Below are 10,981 nucleotides of genomic sequence, written 5' to 3'. Positions count from 1 at the left end.
AAACTTGATGCTATCAAGGATATCTCACTATTTAAAATATTTCCTTAAAAAAGTATTAACTAATAAGAAAATTTTAGAAAATAGGACAAAAGAGAAAATCTTTCATAATCCCACTGTCACTTGGGGAGCATTCCAAATCTTCTTTCATTTGCAGATATATTGTTATATAGATGTGTCTACAGTTTTCATCTAAAATATGCATTTTCATGCTTTGGGTATATCTTCAAAAATGACTGAGTAGGTAGACTCTCCTTAATTATTTTTTAATTTTCAGATAATTTGCTTTCTTCAATTATTTACTAATCTAACTTCCTTCTTGATAATGAAATATATTAAACCTATAAAAATTATGGAAAATGATACTGGAAATACCTATATACTTACCACCTAGAATTAGCAGTGTTTTCATGGTATTTTTAATGATGACTTTAGAAGGATGGATTATGTAATGTTAAGATAAACATCTGGACTTCCAGGTATGGCTCCAGCTGCAGAACGTGGCTCCTTAAGTTTAATCAGCTCTGTTTTCCCTACACAGGATTTTTGACGGTAAACAGCCTCGGTTGGTTATCACAGATCCAGATGTGATCAAAACAGTACTGGTGAAAGAATGTTATTCTGTCTTCACAAACCGGAGGGTAGGCATCCATTTTTTTAAATTTAAAATTTGTTTATTAGATATGCATTTTGAAATATATTATAAATTCACAGGATGTTGTCAAAAGAGAAAATTACAGAGAGGCTGCATGTCATGTAACTTTCGTCCTGATTCCTCCATTGGCAATACGTTGATTAATTAGAATACAATTTCAAAGCAGAAAACTGGCATTCATACTATCCACAGAGCTTATTGTGATTTCTTTAGTTTCATGCTCGTTTTGTATGTTTTGCTCTGCGAAATGTGTTCTAGATGTAGATTTGTGTAGCTACCACGACAATCAATGTACAGAACTGTTCCATCCCTACAAGTCTCCTTACTATTCTTACATAGTTGCAGCATGTAGCTTGTTTTTTCCTCTTATCAGGATCTTTAGCAGAGCAAATAGTGCTCTTTAAATTTTGATGAGTGATTTATCAGTTTCCCCTTTTATGGATTTTGCCTTTGTTGTCAAGTCCAAATTATCTTGACCTAGCCCTAGGCCTTGAAGATTTTCTCCTATTTTGTCCCTAAGTATTAAATCATTTTATGTTTTACATTTAAGTCTATAACCCGTTTTGTGTTAGTTTCTATATAAGTTTTTTTTTTTTTTTTTTTTTAAGTTGGCTTCTAAATGTCTGAATTGCTCCAGCACCATTTATGGAAAAACTATCCATTTAAAATTATTTATTTGTTTCTTATTTATTTATTTATTCACTTTACTTTTTGCTGCCCTGGGTCTTCATCGCTGCGCTCAGGCCTGAGCCTGGCAGTGTGCAGGTGTGCGGCTGCAGAGGTTAGCTGTGGACAGGTGGGTCAGTGCAGTTGAGTGACAGTAGTCAGGACTGGCTTTAGGCATCTGAGCATCTGCAGAGCCTTGTGATAGTGTTTTGCACATGCGCACCCAAAAAGATTGACTGCTGGTGTGGATCCTGGGTCTTATAGCATCAGCAGTGGCACTAACTGGGCAGCTTTAGTGGGGTTGGAGGCAGTAGGGGGAGTAGGATTCATGAAACTTCCTTAACACCATGAACATGGAATAAAAGGTGGTTGATTGTTCAGTTGATTGGGGAGAAAGGCTACATGCACTGGTCAGTTTCAGATTGTATCAGAAGCTTCACATGGCTCTTCCTTTCCATTTCCTGCCCCTTCCCTCCCCTCTCCTTCCCTTGCCTGCCATCTCTTCCTGGACAATCCAGCCCTAAACCCAAAGGTGGGCCACAGAAGGTTGGCAACCTCACATGTCAGGGTGGGGCCAGAGGAGGAGGACAGTGGTTCCAAGTCAGAGACCGAGTAGGGAGGGGAGGGTATCCACAGGGATGGCTGGAGAAACAGGTAACTGATCGTGTTGTCTCTTTTAGTCTTTTTTTATTTTTCCAGCAAGGGAAAATGTCTCAGGCTGGGGAATTCCCTCTTGATGCTGAGCAGTGCAGGCCTAGGGGAAGGGATGATGCAAACAAAATGTATCTATTCTCCTCCTGTTTTTGTGAGTTATTTTCAAGTGTGCTCTGTTGTATTGCTGACTCTTCTTAGACCTAATTTCATTTACTGTGAGCTGTCTAATTGTGAGACAACAAAGGCTGGAGTCTCCACTCTGGTGATGAGTCTCCTATCTTGAAGATGTCACTTTAGTATTTCATCATTAAAGTGATATTAGCTGTAGGTCTTTTTGTAGATGCTCTTAATCAAGTTAAGGAATTTTTTTTGTCTTCCTATTTTGTGAGTTTTATCATAAATGAGTGTTGGAGCAATCTATTTTAAAACAAAATATAAATTTGAAAGATCGAGGAGATTTTCAAACAGGTTTGCTTCACATGCCTGTCCCAAGCTGAGAAATACAGTTGTCTTCTTTCCCCTTCTATTCCTGGGGGAAAATGTAGGGGGAATGTTTTCCATATCATTGCATAATTTTTTTTCAGGATATCAGGTAGATTCATAATCTTTTGCGTAGTTAGTACTACTTAAAAAGCCCCCACCATGTCAGCACATTCGTATTTCCAGATGGTCAGGCTGTAAATATATATAAAGACCGAAGTAACCTGAGGCAAAATGCAGTCTGCCAAGGCTATCTGGCTGGCTGTCACCAGTCCCTTCTCTGCATAGCCCGGGAAGATGAACTCGATCTTATTCCCTTCTATCCCCTGGAAGAACCATTTCTGTACTACATGGTCATTTGCATTTAAAAGGAGATTGGAATACGAAGGCTGGAAACACATCAAGTGGCTGGATGTCTCTTCCACATTATCCTAGACATTCAGGATAAATATTTATTGTGCATCTAGCATAGGGCCTGGTGCTAAATAGATAGTCACTAAAGATTCAAGAAAATTAGAGATACCAAGGGAACATTTCATGCAAAGAGGGTTCGATAAAGGACAGAAATGGTATGGACCTAACAGAAGCAGAAGATATTAAGAAGAGGTGGCAAGAATACACATAAGGACTGTACAAAAAAGATCTTCACGACCCAGATAATCACGATGGTGTGATCACTCACCTAGAGCCAGACATCCTGGAATGTGAAGTCAGGTGGGCCCTAGAAAGCATCACCACGAACAAAGCTAGTGAAGGTGATGGAATTCCATTTGAGCTATTTCAAATCCTGAAAGATGATGCTGTGAAAGTGCTGCACTCAATATGCCAGCAAATTTGGAAAACTCAGCAATAGCCACAGGACTGGAAAAGGTCAGTTTTCATTTCAATCTGAAAGAAAGGCAATGCCAAAGAATGCTCAAACTATCGCACAATTGCACTCATCTCACATGCTGGTAAAGTAATGCTCAAAATTCTCCAAGCCAGGCTTCAGCAATATGTGAACTGTGAACTTCCAGATGTTCAAGCTGGTTTTAGAAAAGGCAGAGAAACCAGAGATCAAATTGCCAACATCAGCTGGATCATCGAAAAAGCAAGAGAGTTCCAGAAAAACATCTATTTCTGCTTTATTGACTATGCCAAAGCCTTTGACTGTGTGGATCACAATAAACTGTGGAAAATTCTGAAAGTGATGGGAATACCAGACCACCTGACCCAGCTCTTGAGAAATCTGTATGCAGGTCAGGAAGCAACAGTTAGAACTGGACATGGAACAACAGACTGGCTCCAAATTGGGAAAGGAGTACGTCAAGGCTGTCTATTGTCACCCTGCTTATTTAACTTATATGCAGAGTACATCATGAGAAACACTGGGCTGGAAGATGCACAAGCTGGAATCAAGATTGCCGGGAGAAATATCAATAACCTCAGACATGCAGATGACGCCACCCTTGTGGCAGAAAGTAGGAAGAACTGAAGAGCCTCTTGATGAAAGTGAAAGAGGAGAGTGAAAAAGTTGGCTTAAAGCTCAACATTCAGAAAACTAAGATCATGGCATCCAGTCCCATCACTTCATGGCAGATAGATGGGGAAACAGTGGAAACTGTGTCAGACTTTATTTTTCTGGGCTCCAAAATCACTGCAGATGGTGACTGCAGCCATGAAATTAAAAGACGCCTCTAACCCTAACCCTTGGAAGGAAAGTTATGACCAACCTAGACAGCATATTAAAAAGCAGAGACATTACTTTGCCAACAAAGGTTTGTCTAGTCAAAGCTATGGTTTTTCCAGTGGTCATGTATGGATGTGAGAGTTGGACTGTGAAGAAAGCTGAGCACTGAAAAATTGATGCTTTTGAACTGTGGTGTTGGAGAAGACTCTTGAGAGTCCCTTGGACTGCAAGGAGATCCAACCAGTCCATCCTAAAGGAGATCAGTCCTGGGTGTTCACTGGAAGGACTGATGCTGAAGCTGAAACTCTAGTACTTTGGCCACCTTATGCGAAGAGTTGATTCATTGGAAAATACCCTGATGCTTGGAGGGATTGAGGGCAGGAGGAGAAGGGGACGACAGAGGATGAGATGGTTGGATGGCATCACTGACTCAATGGACATGAGTTTGAGTAAACTCCAGGAGTTTGTGATGGACAGGGAGGCCTGGAGTGCTGCAATTAATGGGGTCGCAAAGAGTCGGACACGACTGAGTGACTGAACTGAACTGAACTGAAATGAAAGATTTGTTGAGGCCATTGTTCCCAAATTATTAACGTATTTTCCACAACTGTTGAGACTTCTAAAACTTAGGTAGGGTAAAATATGTTTTGCTTTCAACTCTAGGTTTTTGGTCCATTGGGAATTATGAAAAATGCTGTTTCTATGGCTGAGGATGAACAATGGAAGAGAATACGGACATTGCTGTCTCCAACCTTCACCAGTGGGAAGCTCAAGGAGGTAAAAAAAGAAGAGGTTTTTCCATGAGCAACTTAAAGAATAAGGTAGAAAATAAATTCATATCCTTGTCCAAGGAGTGGTGTGCCAAATTTGAGTTTCCTAAAATGGTTTTTATCTTCACATCCTAGAAGAGACATCATCAGATTTATAATAAAATGTCACTGATGGCTCCATGCCCCTGAAAACCAGGTCCTTCTAAAACTTGAGTCTCCACATTTAACTTCCCACGCTGTTGTGTTTTGTGTCTAGATGTTCCCTATCATTAGACAGTATGGAGATGTGTTGGTGAGGAACCTGAGGAAGGAAGCAGAGAAAGGCACGTCCGTCGACTTAAAAGAGTAAGTAGGGGTGAAGCTGCTGGTCCTCTGAGCTCCACTGAGCCCCTCTGTTGCCTGCCTTGGAGCCAAATTCCCACTGCTGAGTTACTCTAGTGACTGAATAGAAGTAGGTGTGTGGTTTACAACTCCGACTGGCCACCCAAGAATGAGTGGTGGCTCATGAAAATATCAGAAGGTATCTTCTGGGTACATGAGCCAGGGTTAACTTATCTGCTTAACTGTCACCTTGGATGTTCTGGGAAATAAAAATACACAGTTTGGTCTTGTCAGGGAGCATGATGCCTCCATATCTGTTCTGTTTTTCAAGATTGCTGTGGCTATTTATGGTCTTGTATGGTTCCATATAAACTTGGGGATTATTTGTTGTAGTTCTGTGAAAAGTAACACAGGTATTTTGATAGGGATTGTGTTAAATCTATAGAGTGCTTTGGGTTGTATGAACATTTAGGCAATATTAATTGTTCCTATCCATGTACATTGTAGCATCTTTCTGTTTGTTTGGATTTCCTTCATCATTTTATTGTTTTCATAGTATAGGTCTTTCACTTCCCTGATTAAGTTTATTCCTAGGTGTTTTATTCCTTTAATGTGATTTTAAACAGGATTGTTTTTATCATTCTCTCTTTCTTATAGTTCTTTATTACTGTATAGAAAAGCACCAGATTTCTGCATATTAATCCTGTACCTGCCACTTTACTGAATTCATTTATTCTAGATTTTTGGTGGAACTTCAGGGTTGCCTATATAAAGTATTATTTCATCTGAAAATACTGATAGTTTTATATGTACCCTTCCAGTTTGGATGTCTTTTGCTTCTTTTTCTTGTCTGATTACTATGGCTAGGACTTCCAATTCTGTATTGAGTAGAAGGGGCAAGAATGGGCATCCTTGTCTTGTTACTGATTATAGAGAGTACTGGTACAAAACAGACACGTACCAATTGAGTAAATTTGAGAGCTCCAAAATAAACCCTTATACTTAGAGTCAATTAATCTATGATAAAGGAGGCAGGAATATATAGTGGAGAAAAGACAGTCTCTTCAATAACTGTGCTGGGAAAACTGGACAGCTATATGTAAAAGAATGAAATTAGAACATTTTCTCATACCCTGTAGAAAAACAAACTCAAAATGGATTAAAGATCTAAATGTAAGACTGGAAACCATTAAAACATAGAAGAAACAATAGGCAGAATGTTCTTTTGCCATAATTCATAACAATATGTTTTTTAATTTAACTCTTAAGGCAAAGAAAACAAGAGCAAAAATAAGCAAATGATCTAATTTTTTATTTTTGCCTAATTGAACTTAAAAATCTTTTGCACAGTGAAGTAAAATATTGATAAGATGAAAAGACCACCTAGTTAATGGATGGGAGAATAATTTGCAAATGATATGATGATAAGAGGTTAGTATCCAAAAATATATAAATGTCTCATACAACTCAAAATCTAAATAACAAACGACCTAATGAAAAATGGGCAGAAGATCTTAATAGACATTTTTCAAGCAAAGATATACAGTTGAAAAGATGTTCACATTGCAAATCATCAGAGAAATGCAAATCAAAATCACAAAATCAGCCAACACCTGTAAGTTTGGGTGAGGATATGGAGAAAAGGAAACCCTGGTACAAGGTTGGTGGACTGTGAATTGATGCAGCCATTGTGGGAAACCATATGGAGGTTTCTCCACAATCTTAAAGGGAACTATTGTCTGTGTTCCATCATGTCCCACTCTCGGTGACCCCACAGGCTATAGCCTGCCAGGCTCCTCTGTCCATGGGATTTCCCAGGCAAGAATACTGGAGTGGGTAGCCATTCCATTCTGCAGGGGATCTTCCTAACCCAGGGATTAAACCCAAATCTCCTGCCTTGCAGGCAGTTGCTTTACCACTGATTCACCCAGGAAGCCTGAGGACTGTGATATGATTCAGCAGTTCCACCCTGGGTATACGTACAGTGAAAATGAAAACACTAATTTGAAAAGGTACAGGCACCCCATTTCTTTTATCAGCTTTATTTACAGTAGCCAAGATATGGAAGAATGCAAGTATCTGTCAGTAGATGAATGTTAAAAGAAGATGTGTCACACATGTGTACACACACACACACACACACACCACTGTAGAAAACAAACTGGTGGTTACCAGTGGGAAGTAGGAAGTGGAGTGCAGATAGAATAGAGGATTAAAAGGTACAAATTACAATGTATAGCATAATTGTGCTACAGGGATAGATTGTACATAACAAGGAATGTATTTAATATTTAATGATAACAACTTTAATTGGAGTATTTAAAGTCGCTCTTCTACACCTGAAACTAATGTGATATTGTATATCAACTCTGCTTTTGCGCTAAAGGGGAATCAGCTCTGAGCACAATTCTGTGGTGAGGTGAGACCCAGATCAATGTCCCCTTTCTTGACTCCCCAGGAAGAGTGAATTTGCTCCCTTTGTTCTGCTCAGACACATTCCTTATACACCTATTATTGCCCATAGTCAAAGCACACTACTGTCCTTTGTCTGATTATGGACTCTATCCTTCTATGACTGAGCTCCTTGAGTTTGGGAGTGGGGGAGGGGTCTAAGTTGCACCTCATACACACCTCAGGAGTGAGTGAGAGCAGCAGACAGTCTTCCATGATCCAGCAGGTGGTTCTGAGAGAGTGTGGCTCTTGACCTGTCTTGCCTGGGCATCTGATTTTATATAATTTTCTTGAGGACTGTGTTGGATATGGATAGTCAGCTGGTCCCAATTTTAACTGTCTGTGTTTATCTTTCTCTGCTCAGCGTCTTTGGGGCCTACAGCATGGATGTGATTACTAGCACATCATTTGGAGTGAATATTGATTCCCTTGGCAACCCACAAGATCCCTTTGTGGACAATGCCAAGAAGCTCTTAAGGTTTAATATCCTTGATCCATTTCTTCTCTCAGTAGGTAAGTGTCCTACTACATTCCTTTTTCTGTATTCCTCCTTCCATTCCTCCTTCCCTCTTGTTCTTTCTTCCTCCCTTCCTCCTTCCCTCCCTCCCTTCCTTCCTCTTGATAGGTTTATTGAGATATAATTCACCAATTTAAAATATACAATTCAATGGTTTTTTATAACCTGATTGTCCATTGATGGATAAATGGATAGGAAAAATGTGGTGCATATACACACATACACAAACAGAACAGAATACTATTCAGCCATGAAAAGGAAGGAAATTCTTCCATTTGCAGCAATGTAGCTGGACCTCATGCTAAGTGAGATAAGTCAGACAGAAAGACAAATACTATATGTTGAATCAAAGGAAGAAATCCAAACTCATAGAAAAACGATGTCAGATTTTTGGTTACCAGAGACAGGGTTTGGGAGATAGAATTGGATGATGGTGGTCAAAAAGTACAAATTTCAGTTATCACTTAAATCAATAGTCCTGGTGCAATTTGCTTATAGGTATCCAGTTGTCTCAGTACCACTTATTGAAAAGCCTGTTTTGTCTCCATTGAATGGTCTTGGAAACATTTTCATTGTTCAATTGGCCATAGAGAAGTGGGTTTATTTCTGGACTCAAAACTTTATTCCATGAATATATGTGCCTCCTTAGGCCAGTGCCACATTGCCTTGATTAATGTAGCTTTATGGTAAGTCTTAAAATCAGGAAATGTGAGTCTTATAACTTTATTATTTTTTTCAGTAATGTTTTGTCTTCTCTGAGCCTCTTTCATTTTCATATGAATTTAAGCTAAGTTAGTCAGTTTCTTCAAAGAGGTCAGCTAGAGTTCTAATAGGGAATGTCTTATATCCGTCAATTTGCCATCTTGACAATGTAAATGTTCTGATTCATGATCATGGCATGTTTTTCACTTACTTACATCTTCTTTAATTTAGTTCAACAAGGTTTTGTGGTTTTCAGTGAGTAAATTTTACATGTCTTTTATTTTATTCCTACTGATTCTATTGTTTTTGATGTTATCGTAAGTGGAGTTATTTTCTTTTTTTGTGTGTGAGTTATTTTCTTAATGTCACTTTATATTATTTATTGCAATATAGAAATTCAGTTTATTTTGTATTTTGATCTTGTATCTTTTTTTCTTTTTATTTTAGTTGGAGGCTAATTACTTTACAATATCGTAGTGGTTTTTGTCTTGATCTTGTATCTTGAAACCCTGCTGAACTTATTTATTTTTTCTAATAGGTTTTTAATGGTTTTCTTAGGATTCCCTGTATAAAATATCATGTTATTTGATAGTAGAGGTTTAGTCTTCATTTCCTATATGGATATATTTTATTTAATTTTCTTGACTAATTCTTCTGGTTAGAATGTCAGGTACAATTTTGGGTAGAAGTGGTGAAAAAGGCTTCCTTGTCTTATTCTAAATTTTAGAGAAAATCATCCAGTTTTTCACTATTAGGTATTAGTGTTAACTATGGGTTTACATAAGTTGTTAAATATGTGTTTTTCTTTCTTTCTTTCTTTTTTAATATGTGTTTTTCATAGATTCCTTTTATCAGGTTGATGAAAGTCCCTTCTGTTCCTGTTTGCTGAGAGGTTTTTTTTTTTTTTTTAATCACAAGCACGTATTGGATTTTTGTTACATGCTTCTTCTGCATCTATTAAATAATTGTGTGGTCATTTTTTATTACTCTCTTGAAATGGCATATTATACAACCTTGCATTCCTGGGATAAAGTGCGCTTATATATGATGTATACACCTTTGTATATGTTAGTAGATTCAGTTTGCTAGTAGTTTTTTTGACGATTTGTGTATCCATGGTCATAAGATACATTGGTCTGTTGTTTTCCTTTCCTCTACTATCTTACTCTGTTTCTCACACCAGGTTAATACTGATCCTGAAGAATGACTTTCAAAGTATTCTGTCATCTTCTATTTGTCAGATGAGTTAGTGAAAAATTGGCATTAATTCTTTAATTATTTGAGTGGTGTTCAGCATTGAAACCATCTGAACCTGAGCTTTTCATTGTCAAGTTGTGCATGGTTTCTTGATTATCAAATCAAACTGTATTTCTTATAGGTCTATTCACATTGTTTCTTTCTTTTTGAGTAGTTTCTGTTTAATAATTTTTTCCAGTATATTAATTTATTTTAATTGGGAGATAATTACATTACAATATTATGAGGTTTTTTGTCATCCATCAACATGAATCAGTCACAAGTATACATGTGTCTCCGCATCCTGAAATCCCCTTCCCACCCCTCTCTGCACCCTATCTCTCTGGGTTATCCCAGAGCACCAGTTTTGGTGCCCTGCTTCATGTGTCAAACTTACACTGGTCATCTATTTTACATATGGTAATATACATGTTGGAGTGCTATTCTCTCAAATCACCCCACCCTTGCCTTCTCCCACTGAGTCCAAAAGTCTGTTCTTTACATCTGTGTCTCTTTTGCTGCCCTGCATGTAGGATTGTTGGTACCTTCTTTCCAAATTCCATATATATGCATTAATATACAGTATTTTTTTCTCTTCTGACTTATTTCACTCTGTATAATAGGCCCCAGGTTCATCCACTTCATTAGAACTGACTCATAAGTGTTCCTTTTTTATAGTAATATTCCATTGTGTATATGTACCACAATTTCCATATCTATTCATGTGCTGAGTGACATCTAGGTTGCTTCCATGTCCTAGCTATTATAAATAGTGCTGCCATGAACACTGGGGTACATGTGTCTCTTTCAGTTCTGGTTTTCTTGGGTTATATGCCTAGCAGTGGGCTTGCTGCTTGCTGGGC

The 10,981-nt window shown here is 38.1% G+C and overlaps 1 protein-coding gene across 2 annotated transcripts in view; it reads left to right on the top strand.

Annotated features, from left to right (window-relative positions):
* LOC122701844 (cytochrome P450 3A24) overlaps positions 1 to 10,981 on the top strand; it is a 44,755-nt gene that overhangs the window by 16,863 nt on the left and 16,911 nt on the right. For both annotated transcript variants that reach the window (XM_043915229.1, XM_043915228.1), the window contains exons 4-7: positions 539 to 638; positions 4,785 to 4,898; positions 5,148 to 5,236; positions 8,028 to 8,176. In XM_043915229.1, the coding sequence (XP_043771164.1) occupies positions 539 to 638; positions 4,785 to 4,898; positions 5,148 to 5,236; positions 8,028 to 8,176 (452 nt within the window). The remainder of the gene's footprint in view (positions 1 to 538; positions 639 to 4,784; positions 4,899 to 5,147; positions 5,237 to 8,027; positions 8,177 to 10,981) is intronic.

This window comes from Cervus elaphus, chromosome 10 (assembly GCF_910594005.1).
Source record: "Cervus elaphus chromosome 10, mCerEla1.1, whole genome shotgun sequence".
Classification (NCBI taxonomy): Eukaryota; Metazoa; Chordata; class Mammalia; order Artiodactyla; family Cervidae; genus Cervus; species Cervus elaphus.
This window is presented reverse-complemented; position numbering and strand designations above follow the sequence as displayed.